This window comes from Glossina fuscipes, unplaced genomic scaffold (genome assembly GCF_014805625.2).
Source record: "Glossina fuscipes isolate IAEA_lab_2018 unplaced genomic scaffold, Yale_Gfus_2 112, whole genome shotgun sequence".
Lineage (NCBI taxonomy): Eukaryota > Metazoa > Arthropoda > Insecta > Diptera > Glossinidae > Glossina > Glossina fuscipes.
The window spans coordinates 4,581,949-4,597,694 of record NW_023998455.1 but is presented as its reverse complement, the minus strand read 5'-3'; the positions used below and the strand labels follow the sequence as shown (position 1 = coordinate 4,597,694).

Below are 15,746 nucleotides of genomic sequence, written 5' to 3'. Positions count from 1 at the left end.
CTCTTAATTTGGCCTTGACTTTGGTCGAAAAAGACAAGCCACATCGAGCACATTAGAATATATACAATAACAATAAGAACACCGTACACTCTTGCAAGTAAGAACTAAAGCTAATCCAAGACACTTTTTACTTGTGTATTAGGTGAACAATAAAGACATAAAACAATTTGAAAACCATTCAAATTTAATTGTTTGTTAATTGGATTTAAAGGAATTAATTTGACTAACGGCAATGGCCGCGCAAGCACATCGCCGGTATATAAAAAGGAATACGAGCAGTCAAGCAAGAACATTGTCGTTCGACAATGTGTTGAATTTGCGCATCAACTCGCAAGGAATACTAACGAAATAAGGAAAATACAAAAAAAAATAAATAAATAAATAATAATATAATATATATATGTATATATATATATATGTATATATATATATGAAAAATAAAGCTAATAATAAACAATGAATTGATCTATACACCGGGATAGTGTAGATGTGCTCACATGTACCCTAAATAAAATCTACAAAGCAAAGCTACATTTAATTAATTTTATCTAAGACTTGATTTAAGTGAAAAAGATGGACTCATTAAAAGTGGCTGTGGTAGAATATTTACGCGGTGGCCGAAATGTTAGCTTGGCCGAGAGTGTACCATCTGATATAATGCATATGGTGGATCCATATTGGTATAAATGGCCACCTATGGAACCTCTATGGTTCGGTATTATCGGTTTCATTATCACTGTTTTAGGTATTATGTCGTTAACGGGAAATTTTATCGTTATGTACATATTCACTTCGTCGAAATCGTTGCGCACTCCTTCCAATATGTTCGTAGTGAATTTGGCATTCTCCGACTTCATGATGATGTTCACCATGTTCCCGCCTGTGGTATTGAACGGTATCTATGGTACTTGGATTATGGGTCCATTTTGGTGTGAATTGTACGGCCTATGTGGCTCCTTGTTCGGTTGCGTTTCGATTTGGTCGATGACTTTAATCGCTTACGATCGTTATTGTGTTATTGTTAAGGGCATGTCAAGGAAACCGTTAACTATTTCGGCGGCCGTATTCCGTTTGCTGTTTGTTTGGGCTACTTGCCTAGCCTGGGGTTTATTCCCCTTATTTGGCTGGAATCGTTATGTACCCGAAGGTAATATGACTGCATGCGGTACAGATTATTTTGCCAAGGATTGGTGGAATCGTTCCTATATAATTGTGTATACAGTTTGGGTGTACTTCACGCCATTGCTGACCATCATGTTCTCATATTGGCACATTTTAAAGGTATGCCAAATATTTATATTTATTATGAAAATGATGAAAGCATTAATAATCTAGGCTGTCCGAGTTCATGAGCAAGCGATGCGTGATCAAGCCAAGAAAATGAATGTTGCTTCGCTACGCAACAGTGAAGCCGATAAAGGCAAATCAGTTGAAATCAAATTGGCTAAGGTAGCTTTAGTAACTATATCGTTATGGTTCCTCGCCTGGACACCATATGGCATTATTAACTGGGCCGGTATATTCGAATCAATGCACTTATCACCGTTAAGCACAATTTGCGGTTCGATATTTGCTAAAGCCAACTCTGTCTGCAATCCTATTGTCTATGGTCTAAGGTAAGAGCACACTTTCGAACGCACACACACACACACACACACACACACACACACACAGACATCAATAAGCACCGATGATTAATTATTATTATTGATATAATGCTTTTCACGTTCGCAGTCATCCCAAATATAAACAGGTCTTAAGAGAAAAGATGCCCTGCTTGGCCTGCGGCAAAGACGATTCGCACTCAGACGTCAAGACTGTAGCTACCGGTGAAATTAGTGAATCAGCGGCGTAAATACTTCATAAACATTATTTCGAAACGATGTATTTTCATTTAACGTGATGTGATAAATGGCTAAGACTTCAGCTATGACTACGGAACTATTCTTAGATATATATGTGAATTCAATAAAATGTATTACAAAAAAAAAAAAAATTACAAAAAAAAAGAAAGCATTTCAAAAAAAAAAAAAAAAAAAAAAAAAGAAAGAAAAAGACTTCACACAATAATAATAATTATTGTCATATGAAGAAGGGAAAGAGAAATCTTGCAAAAAGGAAATATTGCCTTCAAACAGGAAGGATGTGATCTGAAGAAAAAAAAAATTAAGAAAAAAATAAAAGCAATTGATATAAAATCAAAAATTTAAACAAATTCATTTACAAAAAGGGCAATCAATCGCTAAAACCGTTGTAACTGTCTACAAAAGGAAGCAGGTTCGTCACGCCTTTTTCGCGGATGGAAGGCAAGATGAGATGAATAATAATAGACTTAAATTTAAGCATAAAAAAAAAAGAATTGGTTTGAAAAAATATTTAAAAATGGCAACACCAAAGCTCAAGGTACGTACGAAAGATTACTCTACGCACGTAGTGGAAATTTGCATAGAAAAAAGAAAAAACAACGAAATTCGTTTAGCCTACGTTCCTATATCCAGAAAAGAACTGGGAATTTTTTCAGAAATACTGAATTTTATGTGATTGGAAAGTGTTCGAATGCAGAAGGTCAAGTTTATCTTTTATTAATAAAAAATGTTTAGATCAACGAATCCAGCGAAACCATTTTATGCCTTTCCCTAGAGAATACTATTTTCAAGATATCGTAAAAATGATGAGTTAAGATTTTCAAAAACCCATGTAATGCCCATGCGTCATGTAATTATGTTCGAATAATCGGTAATTCTCATGAGTAGCCGAGAAGGTAAAAATCGCATTTAGCAAATCCTTGTTTGCGGATTCACGTAGCAATATAGTAGAGTTAACTTTGGTCATAATTATAATGAGCACTAACTGTACCGTGACATTCACTAGATTCTGGATACCTTTCTAATTCTTTCTTCTCATTTCTCATTTCTTTCCGCTCGTCCACCCATTACACAAATGGGAGACACAGCCGGAGCCGAACTGGTCACCCGCCCCCAATTGTCTTTTCGTACAATTTGCAATTAATTGAATGGTGTATAACAAAATTATATTCAGCTGTTGGCGAACATTTTTTACTCATCACCGGTAGCCTGCAAAGACTAAAAAGAAGCAAAAAACCCCCTCTCAAAAATGGACCCACCTTTTATTGTACCAATCAATGTAAAAGAAAATGTCTGGTAAATGAATTAATACATGCAAAAAGGAATTGATGGACGGCTTTCCCTTTGGCCGAATGAAAGAAAATGTCTGGTAAATTAATTAATACATGCAAGAATGGAAAAGGGGTATGACGAATAAGTTCTCCCCTTTTACCTATTTTTACTTTTGAACACATGTCATGAATGCCTGCGGGTAAAGGTGGTAATTGATCAACAAGTACAGTGGAAGCCTTATGGCGGAAGCAGTCAGTTGATCAATTGGTGAGTCCTGACTACTGGGTGCGGCCCTTCGGGGAGTACTCGTGGTGGTTGTGGTTGGCGAGTTCCTAGCTAAAATGGAACAATGAGTGCAGCTAGGCCCTCGCCATTCACCAGAGTGGGGTTTATTGTTCCATACACAATAAAATGATCTGGACTCTGGTGCTGTTTAGGCCCCTACTCTGTGGGGATTGTCTAACTCGCCAGGGGGCGTAGTACGCTTAAAAAGTGGTTTGGGCCACCGTGGGGTTAAGCCTTACAGGCAGGAACCCACGTTAAACCCTTGCCACAAATTCTGTACCAATCAATGAATGTACTAATCGGAACTATTTTTTGAAATGATCTAAGCTTGTCTGTCCGTCCGATTTGTTCAACTTGGGAGACACAATTTTTTATATATTTTGTTGAAATCCAGTGCATTGACGTTACTTTGAGCTGAGAACCGACCACAATGCTGATAATGGTTCGGAGCAATCCAATGGATAGTGTCATGCCATGTTCCGGGTATCCTCAATGAAACCACATATGATGAAGACAATGTGTGATTTTTGTTGGCTTATAATCAAACAAGTGAATAGCTGTATGAGGCAAAGTGATGTAGTTTATCTAATGTTCGGCCTTGCCCGACTATAATATTATATTTATTTGTATAATTATATCTTACTTCTTGTGTCTTCTCATATAAATAAAACACTTTCTAATCTTATATTCTCTTAAGTAAAAATGTAATTTCTCAAACATACATACAAACATAACATACATATCATAGAATTGTTTTTTTGTTTTTTTGTTTTCTTTTTTTTTTTTTCTAATATGAATTTGTACAAAATTCCAGTCCTTTTATTAGAATTAAATAAAAAAAAAAATTGAGCTGCAAGCGCGGCTTTTCTTCAACATTAATTATGCGCATTTTTCAAAATCAATGAACTTTCCGATCTTTATTATTGCTGCTGTCAATGTTGTTGTTCTTATTGTGTTCACATTTAGTCATAGTATGTCTTTAGATCAACATCGATTACGGTGCCATTGTGCCGCGGCCCCACATCAAACATTCTTGGCTGTTGAAGATATGCGTGCCTACGATTGTTACTCAATTCGTTTTCGGTATACATAGCACGTCCTTGCAACATCATAACATCAATAAGACGCTTATTGGTGAATAGTTCAGGATCGCTACGTTTGCGTAAATAGTTAAAACAACAGGTTCTGCAAGCAAAGAAAAAAAAAAAAATAAAAAACATGAGAGATTTATGGATACATCAATGCAATGCAATGCAAAGCGTACCGAAAATGTTTAGTGCCACAGGCATTGGCACATTCATTGCCGCATGAATCGCATGGTATAGACAAAGAGTTGAATATTTGCATGAAAAATATACCTGTAAAGTAAGAAAGAGTATAAACATGAAAAATCGAACCGAGAAAGAATTCAATTTTAATATAAAATAATATAAAATAAAGCCGGTGCCTGATACGCGTCTTCAGTTTTACGAATATTAACAGAAAAATTTTGTTGAGTCTATTTTCGACACATACAAAATCCATTAATTACTCTCACACACCTCTTTACAAATTGCTTAAGAGATAAGCAATGCAAAAAGAAAAATCTGAAGCTTAACTTAATTAAATGCTAAACTAAAGATTTAATATAAGTAATTGTTTTAGTCAATCAGTTAGTTTCACTTCTCTCGTCCGATGAATAAGTTTTAAATACAAAACGTACGCTGGCAGCAAAAAGTCAAATTTATCGATAGCTTTAGATGATCGGATTAGTAATGAAATTAGTTTTAAGCTCATGGTCGCTGTATGTAATGACCATTGCGATGGTAAGCGGTACGTATGTGAAATGGGAAGAGAAAATCTTTCGCAAAAATGGAAAGTGTTTTATGTTGTGCAATGAATTATATAACATAATGTTGTTAATGTTGTTGATGTTCTTTTCTCACAAAGCTAATGAATGTGCTCTTAACACTGAGTGTGTACCTATAGTCGATTGTCCCTTCATCCGGGACAGTTTCAGTTTAATCAAGAGGAAACCATATTGCAATTTGGATCGCGATGGTACAAACGTATGCTGCCTGAAACCGCCACAAAATTATACGCAGGCGAAAGATTATGATTTGCGCATTGTAAGAGGTATAGTAATTAATTTGTTTATTGAAATTCTAAATTTATTTCTCGCAATAAGTGAGAGAGAGGATTGGTAAACGCTTGCAAAAAACATAGCAGCTCTTCATCTTTCTCAAATATCTTTGCAAAGCATGAGTAACGCAATGCATATCCGTCTGTTCATTCGTGTGCGAATTCAATACTTGAATTTTCAATTCTCATGCTTAATATGCCCAGTGGTTCATCCACAATCTGCGGAAGCCCACATATCTCCGGTGCTACTACAAACCATACAAACCATATATTTTCGGGGGACATTTCAATAGCTTGCTAGAGTAAATTTTTAGATATTTTCTCTCTAATGAGAAAATCTAGGCATTAGATAATTTCTTTTTAATGGGTAGGAGTTCATTGTCAAATCTTTACCTCAGCTCCTTCCTTATGATTGTGCACTATGCTGCCTTACACCCTTTGTCGTACAGACTAAATTGGGTAGTTTGTAAGTTTCTGTGCACGTATGTAACATCCAGAAGAACTGGAGTTACGCCAATCGATTCAGAATCCCTTTCTAGATATAGATCTAAGCTTCTACGTCCGTCCATCTATCTGCTATCGGCCCATATATTCTTATGTTTAACCTTCAAGTCGTAAATTTTCGAAATATTTTGATAAAATTTTGTTTAATCCGAGGAGGGACGCTATTGAAAACTGGTTGGAATCGGACTACCTTTCGAGCATTCTCCTTATAATGTTTTTCTTTTCTTTGTTGATAAGTCCTTGAACGAAAAAGTATTAAATTTCGCGACACGCTTCGCTGAGTATTTCGTCATCCTAAGTTCATGCCGAAGTTTTAGATCGAAGGAGGTCTTTACAGGGCCGAAACGACTTAGTTTCCAATATTTCTTGATAGCATTTCGTTCGTAATTGAGAAGAAAAACTTAAGCTTACCGGTTCAATTTTATATATTTTATGATGAAAGTCGATTCGGAACATTACTTTGATGTGAAACATTACTGCAACAAGTTTGGGTTAAGTGAGTCTATGCTTTGGAGAAGATTTGCCATGAAGTATTTAACTCTTATCTTAATCTCTTACGATGAAAATTCGCTCATAATAATAGAGCAACGTAAAAATGAACCGTAGAGAATTAGGATCACCTCGGTCTATGTTTTAGACCTCCGCCTATATAAGGGCTCCCATGTTAACGATGCTCTTTTATGCTGATAAAGTCTAACTTGTAGTTTTTGTGACGAAAACAACTGAAGTATAACAAAAGCTCAGACAAGTGAACTAAGTTTGCTTAATTTGAATCATGCTACTTGGATTTTTGGGCATTCTCCAATACGAGGGTCTTCATGGAAAGTATGGTTTCTTATCGCAAAAATAAATAAACGAATATATTAGTAAAAGCAATATAGGGTATCAAAAAGTCTGCCTTGCTTGGTTAAGGTGTTCATACTTGAGTCTATTTGGGATATATTGTATTGCTGTACGATGGATTGACTATATATAACCTATATTAACATAATACTATGTCATATGATTTTCCCGCTTACATAGCATGTTTTGCTTGCAATTAATTCTCTTATGTGTTCTCGATAATTGCTTCACTTTCGATTTAAATTTATAATCTCTTCCGTTTTCCTTAGAGTGCAGATCCTATCGTAGTCTACCAAGAAAATGCAGTGTACCTCTCATAGTTGGCGGCCTTAAAGCGAAACCAAAAGAGTTTCCTTTTATGGCTTTACTATACTATAAAAATGAAGATAAATTTACTCAGCTTTGCGGCGGTACTTTGATTAGCAATAAATATGTTTTAACAGCCGCTCACTGTTTCTACGAGACCAGGTAAGTAATACCATACCGTGTATTTGTTCAACGTGTTTATACGACAAATCTGTTTTCTTTCTTTTTCATTGCCAAGTACTCCACCGAATTGGGTGCGCTTAGGAGAATTAGATTACAGCACTGATACAGATGACGCTTCACCGCAAGACTTTAAAATCGAAAATTTTATACCTCATCATCAATATTACACCACCGATATACAAACTAAATATAATGATATTGCTTTGGTTGAACTGGCCCAAGAAGCTAGCTTTAACGATTACGTAAGCCCAGCCTGTCTACCTCTGGTTGATGGAAATGATTTTCAAGAATTTCTGGCCGCCGGCTGGGGTCTCATTAGTGATACTTCGCTTGAGTATTCATCTCATTTACTTAAAGTGAAACTAGATCGTTACGACGATGACAAATGCTTTGAAATAATCGAGCGCAACGAAGAATTGGAAAAAGGTGTTAATAATCGAACGCAAATTTGTGCGACATCTTTTAGCGGAAATAATGGCACTTGCTTAGGTGACTCTGGTGGCGCACTTTTTGTTAATCATCCCGAGTTTCCTTGCGAATTCCTCGTAGTGGGGATTACGTCATTCGGTGAAGGTGGTTGCGGCAATCAAGGCATTCCATCTGTTTACACCCGAGTCAAATTATATATCGATTGGATAGAGCGTATCATTTGGGATTGAATGAAAAAGCAAAACAAGTTTCTAATAAATAACTTACATGTAAATAATATCACATGTGTGTGCACATTGAAATGCATTTTCGGAACTGAATACAATATATATATATATAAATATATATATATATATAAATTGAACACTTTATCGGTAAATTTTCTTTGTTTTAATTTGAAATTTCGTCCAAATGAAGAGTGCGACTTGCTTCTGTATCTTTGGAAAGCTTTTAATACAAAGGGTCATACGGTTTGCTTACTTTGCCTTTTATATCATCTTGGCCTGAAAGTAAACTGTAACAGAGAGAGAGAGAGAGAGAGAGAGATGCGATTCAGAGGAATTATTGAAGCATAGGAAAATTGACATTAATATGTAAATTGAAAGGAAAAGTTTTCTTCTAAAAAATATATATTTATGCATGTACTTGTCATACATACAAAAAAAATCATTAAACACTTGAATAGAATTTTAAATGCGTTACGTATTGCGAACATCAGCAAGATGTTCTTTTCAAAGAGTTAGTGTTTCACTAGATTACACAACACAAGTGGTCAACTGGTGGTCACAGCTTTTCCGCATTTGTGAGTGTGAGTGCAGTGCGAGTTCTATCATCATCCTTATGCATAAAAAAGAATTTCTTTCTTCTTTTTGTTTTATTTATCATAGATTGTTATAAATATGCTTTGTGTTTAAATGTCTCGAGCAGGTGAAACGGACCTTGCCGAGAACATGTGTGCAATTACTATTGAATCTTTAAAATTTGGAAATGAGCGAAAACGTGACACTTGGTTAACCCAGCCATGATCGCTCCCACTTAGTTAAGATTATAATCAGTAAGTAAAGTTTTCTGCAAGAAATGCTAAAATTGGTCAGCCGTGGACTTCAGGAAATTTCTTGCATTAATCATATCCACGCTGACGTCGTTAAATTTCTTTATTATTATTATTATTATTTTTTTTTTTTTAATGGACTGAGGGCGGCCTATTTCTCCTGTGTATTAATAGCGTAACGTACTTTGATTGAAATAAGTTCGCTTTAAGATAAATGTACAATAAGCTTATCTACAATAAATGAGAAAACAAAAAAATTTAATATTGAATTAGTGTTAATTATAGAAATGAAAAGCAAACGATAGCAAAAGATTATCGACAGTTAGGAGAAACGCACATTCCCCAAGATGAGTATCATTGCATACATTAGAAGCATCGAAGACGTTAACTTATAATCTGTATAGCCTGCAGAAACCTCATCAATATATTACGATATCTGAAAAGTAGGTGTTTAGCTGATTCTCTTGTAATGCAAACTTCAGAGATATCCCTCGCCATGGTGCAAATTATTTCCAAATATCTTTTAACACAAATGAGAGGAAAAGCTAAAGACACAATCATGACGCTTTACCTGCGACTCACGGCAAGATTGACAACAATTAGCAGAAATTTGGCGGAAAAAGGTCTTATCACACAGATGTCGCCTCGAGTGTAGATAACGATAACTTGCTTGTAAATGGGTACGCAAGCGGCGTCTTTGTAGAAGGCAAGTTTGATTGAGTCAAGTGAGTTGAGTCGTAATAACAAAGCGAATTAAAGCGTTGCAAATTTATATTCCTGAAAATAATTTGTAAACAAATTTCCTAAAAATTGCAAATAAAACTAAGGCTATCGTAAAAGTCGCAGTACATTGTTGCGAACATTATTTCAAAAAAAAGTTTTACAATAACGTAAAATTCACCAAAGGGCGGATTGACAGTACATAACTGACGCAATAAGAATCGAAATTATCCATTCGTTTTAGTCTTACACTAGATCCGCAAATTATAAGGTGGGCATTAAGGTAGGCCGCGACAACATGGAACACTTAAGCGAATAACGTAGAAGAAACAAGTCCAGCAAGAATAATCAAGGAACTCAACTATAAGGACGGTGAGAACATATTGCAAATACGTGAACGATGATAATTTTCCCCTATTTTTGATTTTAAGCTAGCGACGTAAGACAAATAAACCGAGAAATTCAATAGAACCCAAGACAATAAAGTAATGTAAGTGCACGAAGGACTGGGAATGGCATTTAAGAACGTAATTAGACCGCACAAAAATACAATTTCAAGCTCAAAATTAGGTAAAAAAACAATTAAACGTCACAACATTTTTAGGGAAATCCCAAATCCAGTTTCATTCCAACTAATTGATATTCCTTGAAAATAAATTTCCAAGAGAAGAAAAAACAAGTGCAAATTAGTGGCGCGTCATGCAGCTGCCATTAGAGTGTCTGAATGGTTAGGGTGTCGTTTAGGATTCTATGCAGATGCATAAACGATTTGTTTTATAGAGAGATTTATTTGGATCCCCTTGCAAACTAATTTGTGGTTGTTTTGCCAGGATTAAGATATAAATTTGAGATTAGAAAATGCATTATAAAAGGATTTCCTTTTCAGTTGCTTTTGGAAACGAAGACTCTACGAATGTTATTAGAAGGTCATCAGTGTATTGAAAGACTCGCATTTTACAATCTTGTAGATCATATAATCTAACTACATTCTCAAGAATTCAAGAAGATGGGGCTCCAACAACCGTCTTATGCAATACTATTTTTTATTAAATCATATAAATAATTCCCCATCCAAAGAGAGAGAGAGAATTTATTGTTCTAACCAAGTCTTGTATATTTTCTTGTAATTTTCTCTTACCGAACTTGGGCTTGTTAAGTGAAAATATTTAGATTTTTTTGCGACCGAGTACATTCAAATACAATCAAATCTTTTTTTGCACGGCTTACGCATTCTATAGAAATCGATGCAAAAAGAATCGTGTAAAAAATACATGCGCCATAGAGTAAACTTGATGATATATTTGACAACTTTCAAAAATCGTGCATGATGGAAAAATTCCAGCTAATTGCCAAGAAAGCCGTACAAACAAAGTAATAATGGAATCCATGTTCATGAAGTATGCGCTTAAGCTTGAGCAATTATATGTGAGAGTATAAGCAATAAAATTTTCAATTTTTGATTTTTCCCTGCTTGGCCGTTTACTTTTGGTACACCACTTGTAGTAGTACATAGTATATTAAGTTAGTGCGCACGTATGTAATGTTCTTATTAGTTTCATAAACAAAACTCGCCTTCCTTTTGCGGAAAATCGTTTATGAAACTGCCTTTTTTGCGACGACCAAGCCCTAAGCCCTAATCTTTGTGATATGCTACAGATTCGATATAAACAATTGTTTCGTCGATCAGCTTCAATTTTCCACCGGATTAATAAGTTCCTAGTGTAAGACGAACGTTGGCAATTAAAAAAGAAATCATCAACAGTTTTATACGAACGGCTTACACAATACATAAATTTTGTTGGCTTTAAGACTAATTAATTACTCTCACACCATCAAAAATCACAAATTTAAGAGATAAGAAATGCAAAGATAGAATCTTAACTTAACTAAAGATAGGAGATGCGATACAAACAATTGTTTCAGTCAATCAATTAGTTTCATCTCTCAACCGGATTCATAAGATCCAATTGCAAAACAGACGTTGGCAAGTAAAAAACAAATTATCAATAGTGTTAGACGATCGGATTACCAATGAGATTAGTCATTAGTTCATTGATGCTATATGTAACGACCGTTGCGGTCGTAAATGGTACGTAAGCGAAACGAGAAAGAAAGTCTTTCGCAGAAATAGAAAGTGTTTTATGTTCTACTCCCTCAAATGGCATTAATTATATAATGTAACGTTGTTGTTGTTTTCTCACAAAGCTAATGAATGCGGTCTTAACAGTGAATGTACACCTATAGCCGATTGTCCTCTTATCCGAGATTATTTCAATGTAATCAAAAGGAAACCATACTGCAATTTGGATCGCCCTGGTGCACACGTATGCTGTAGGAAGTCATCACAAGATAACACGAAACCGAAATATGTTGATTTTCCTTTTGAAAGAGGTATAGTAATTAATTCTTTTATTGGAATTCTAAAACATTCCTATATAAATCTTTTGTAAGTATCTTTCATGAATATGAGTAACATATGCCTGTTTGTCTGTCTGAATTGTCTGTCCAAGCTATACTTTTGTGGTTGCAAGCTATATGTGTATATATGTATAGACTTCATCCACCGACAGGAGAGAACATAAAATAAAACTCTTTAAGCTAAAGGTATGATAGAGAAAGCAATTAAAGGACTGCTAATTAACAGCACTGCAGCTGTTATCGACAATAGAATGGTAATACGCCACAGAAGGGTTATTGATAACCGGCTGTTATTTGCCAGCTCTATTGCTGTTATTGATAACAGAAAACTGAAATATCTTGAGATTTTTTGAAATTTTGTCATAACATATTCAGGCTTGCATAACATATTTTTTGCTTGCAAAGCTCTCATCTATTTTTTATGAAACATTTTTGCTTCACTTTTAATGTATACTTATAGTCTCTTACGCTTTTGTTAGAGTGCAGATCCTATGGCAGTTCGCCAAGTCTACAAAATCCACTAAGAAAAGAATGTAATCGCACACCTGACATCGTTGATCGAGTAAAAGCGAAACCCAAAGAATTTCCTTTTATGGCATTAGTGCATCCCAAAGTTAGAGGCAAGGTTGGCAATTATTGCGGTGGTGTTTTGATTAGCAAAAAATATGTTTTAACATCCGCTTCCTGTTTCTTCAGCCACTAGTGAGTTTAACAGACGATGGATTCATTTGACGTTTCCCCATAACAAATTACTTTCCTTTCATTCCACAGTTTGCGCCCTAACTGGGTGCGTTTAGGAGAACTTGATTATGTTTCAAATATGGATGATGCTTTGCCGCAAGATATTGAAATCAAAAATTTTATACCTCATCCTCAATATCGCGCTACTAAACGGACGCGCTACCATGATATTGCTTTGATTGAATTGGCAAAAGAGGCAACCTTTAACGATTACGTACGTCCTGCCTGTCTACCTCTAGTAGATGACAATGATTTCCAACAATTTCTGTCTGCCGGCTGGGGTTATCCTCCATCAGAACCTTCATCCCATTTACATAGGGTGCAACTAAATCGCCTTGATTTCGACAAATGTTTTGAAAAAGTCACACGGGAAGACTATGAAGAAGGTATTAACAATCGTACAAATATGTGTGTGATCCCTTCTACTGACGACATTGGCAATTGCGCTGGAGATGGCGGTGGTCCCGTTTTCGTTACCCATCCAGAGTATCCCTGTCAATTTCTCATAGTCGGCATTGTGTCACACAGTGAACGCGTTTGCGGAACAAAAGACAATCCAGCTATTTGCACCAGAGTCAAACTATATATTGATTGGATACAACGTATCGTTTGGAATTGAGTTTTTATTTAACTAACTTTAAAAAAACCAAATAAATTTATAAAATTCATTAAAAGAGTCTAAAGAACAAAACTAAATTAATTTCTAAATGGAAGATCTTGTGTCATTCGATATCTCCAAAAGGCATTTTGCCAAGGCATTATGATTTTAGTTTGATACTGTTCCCCACAGTTGCATTCCGTAACAAGAAATAGGTTAGGGGGTGCATTTGTATAAAATGCAACTTGTGTGGTTGAGATTCTGGACGAGTTAACCGAAACAGTCTTTTGCTTGTGGAGCCAAATTGGCGGCGTTCGGTTTTGATATGATTTTTCCATGTTAGATTTTGGTCAACAAGGACTAGAACCTCTACTTAGTGTGCACGTAATACGCGTAGATTTTCCATCATTTGTTTTGACAGTACATTTTTTCAGCCAATGCGAGATTCTATTTAGGTAAATTTGCAATTCATAGGAAACATTCATGGGATCACTGGATGAAAACAGGATTGATGTGAAAATTGCAAAAAGTTCTAAGACGTGGTTTCACTTAACAATTTTCATTAAGAATGCAACCTTACGTTGTAGTAATTTTTAAGTTCACTATCGATAATAACCGAAAATTCGTGATCTATCCTTACCGCAGACGCGCTGCGCGATACATCGCCGCGATAAACTCGAGATGGATCGACCCAACGCAAAAATTAGGATCGAATTTACTCGGTGTGGTGAAGCATGATGTAAGTGGAAATTATTCCCCTTAAAATTTTGGATTGGAAAACCTTTCGAAAGCTCTTCACTTTCATAAAGTTTTTTCTTTTTCTATCATTGTCAGTTAAAAAATTTAATGAAATTAGTATGTGCATAAATAATAGCAACCTCGTCATTATTGCTGTAATTCCACGTAATTACAAACAATTCACCGCACGTATTATAATCTCCCTGTTAAAAGAGAAAATTCGAATCAACAATTATCTAGCAAAGCGAAAAGAAAAAATACCAAAAAACGAGAAGAACGTAGAACTTGTTTAAGAAAACCTTAAGAAGCAGAGAATACTTATTTTATAAAGGATTCCTGGCAAATGATACCAAATACAGTGTCCTCTCGCTTCTATGTCTTCCTAGTACTGTTCTCTTCTAGTTCTGTTAAGGTTTGAAAACTATTGCCAACGAGAAAACATTAATGTCCAATTAATCTATCAGGTTGATACTTGGGATAGCACCAGGTAAGTCCAGTTAAACTCTTTTCTTATCTAATTTTCTCTTCTTCTTCTCTGTGCCCTCTCCCGCTCTTCTCTAAAAAAACAAAATACAAACAAAAATATAATAATTTTTGATATCTTCTTCTTTTTTTCTCATTTCTAATTTTCATTTTGCTCTCTTCTCACTATTAAAAATGACCCGTACACCTTGATACGTGCGGTATATGCTTTATTCTTAAACGCATTGATTAAATTACATGCATTAAAATAGATTTGTATTTATTATATCGTATACCACTAGTCGTACAGAGCATAAATTTTAGATTATAAATCTTTAGATTAAAAGCTAATGACATTTATATGAAATAAATTAATTTATATTAATTTGAAGGGAGCCATCCTCGCAAAGTACTATCAATTTAAGAACCTCCGCAGCAGCGCACGGGATAACTGGTCCATATTTGAACTTGAAAAAAATTCGTTTAATGTACATTTCTTTATATAAAGAATAACGCAGGATTTTTTAGAAATATTGATTTCTGTATGATTCACGAGTATTTGGAAAAAAAGTCGAATATTAAGAGAAGGGGATCTTCTTTTAATAAACAAGAAAAATGACTATAGTGGCCTCCCATTAAAAATCCTATACCAATACGATGGCACTATGTGGGAAGCGTTCGATAACCTGCCCCGATATGAATCATTTGCAACGGTGATGCCGTTCATCCTTGGGCCAAAATATCTCGATTTCATTAAAATATTTTACAAATTGCGGACTGCATGTTGAGGACGAGAATATTAGTAAGACAGACGTTTAGACAACCTTAGATTAATGGAGGAAGCGGTTCTGACTAGGCTGGTATAAAAAAGAGTAGAACCACTTTAACCTACCTCTTGATATTACATCCGCACGAAGTTAACATAACATCGTATAGGGTACAAAAAACTTTAGACTAATATATCGAAAACATCTTACGTTGTTTCCAGAGAACGTTCCTTTAAAGAAAAAGATACCGTAGTTTTACCCCTTAATGGGACTCACTCCTGCTCGCCGCAACAAGCAACCATTAGGCTTTGTGATTCGCTGCAGATGCAATGAAACCAATTATTCTAGTGGATCAGTTTCAGAAATGATTAGATTAACAACAGAGAAATTTTGTTGGGTTTAAAACTAATGAGTCGCTCTCACGCCTCCAACCACAAACTATT

The 15,746-nt window shown here is 35.3% G+C and overlaps 5 protein-coding genes across 5 annotated transcripts; 4 read left to right on the top strand and 1 right to left on the bottom strand.

The window, feature by feature from the left end:
- Positions 1 to 410: 410 nt before the first annotated feature.
- On the top strand, positions 411 to 1,981 carry LOC119639147 (opsin Rh6). Its single transcript, XM_038036380.1, has 3 exons — positions 411 to 1,281; positions 1,336 to 1,616; positions 1,735 to 1,981. Exons 1-3 carry the CDS (start codon positions 574 to 576, stop codon positions 1,853 to 1,855), a joined length of 1,110 nt encoding a protein of 369 aa, XP_037892308.1. The 5' UTR covers positions 411 to 573; the 3' UTR covers positions 1,856 to 1,981.
- Positions 1,982 to 4,218: 2,237 nt separating this feature from the next.
- On the bottom strand, positions 4,219 to 8,115 carry LOC119639354 (trissin). The gene is made up of 3 exons (XM_038036664.1): positions 8,076 to 8,115; positions 4,687 to 4,780; positions 4,219 to 4,607 (listed from the first exon to the last, which is right to left on the bottom strand). Exons 1-3 carry the CDS (start codon positions 8,113 to 8,115, stop codon positions 4,385 to 4,387), a joined length of 357 nt encoding a protein of 118 aa, XP_037892592.1. The 3' UTR covers positions 4,219 to 4,384.
- On the top strand, positions 5,052 to 8,087 carry LOC119639353 (CLIP domain-containing serine protease 2-like). Its single transcript, XM_038036663.1, has 4 exons — positions 5,052 to 5,234; positions 5,352 to 5,537; positions 7,160 to 7,358; positions 7,435 to 8,087. Exons 1-4 carry the CDS (start codon positions 5,162 to 5,164, stop codon positions 8,036 to 8,038), a joined length of 1,062 nt encoding a protein of 353 aa, XP_037892591.1. The 5' UTR covers positions 5,052 to 5,161; the 3' UTR covers positions 8,039 to 8,087.
- Positions 8,116 to 11,610: 3,495 nt separating the features above from the next.
- Positions 11,611 to 12,700, top strand: LOC119639298 (serine protease easter-like). Its single transcript, XM_038036596.1, has 3 exons — positions 11,611 to 11,668; positions 11,785 to 11,970; positions 12,477 to 12,700. The coding sequence occupies exons 1-3, from the start codon at positions 11,611 to 11,613 to the stop codon at positions 12,698 to 12,700; spliced, it is 468 nt and encodes a 155-aa protein (XP_037892524.1).
- A 74-nt stretch (positions 12,701 to 12,774) lies between these two features.
- On the top strand, positions 12,775 to 13,357 carry LOC119639297 (phenoloxidase-activating factor 3-like). The gene has a single exon (XM_038036595.1). The coding sequence runs from the start codon at positions 12,818 to 12,820 to the stop codon at positions 13,355 to 13,357; it is 540 nt and encodes a 179-aa protein (XP_037892523.1). The 5' UTR covers positions 12,775 to 12,817.
- Positions 13,358 to 15,746: the final 2,389 nt, after the last annotated feature.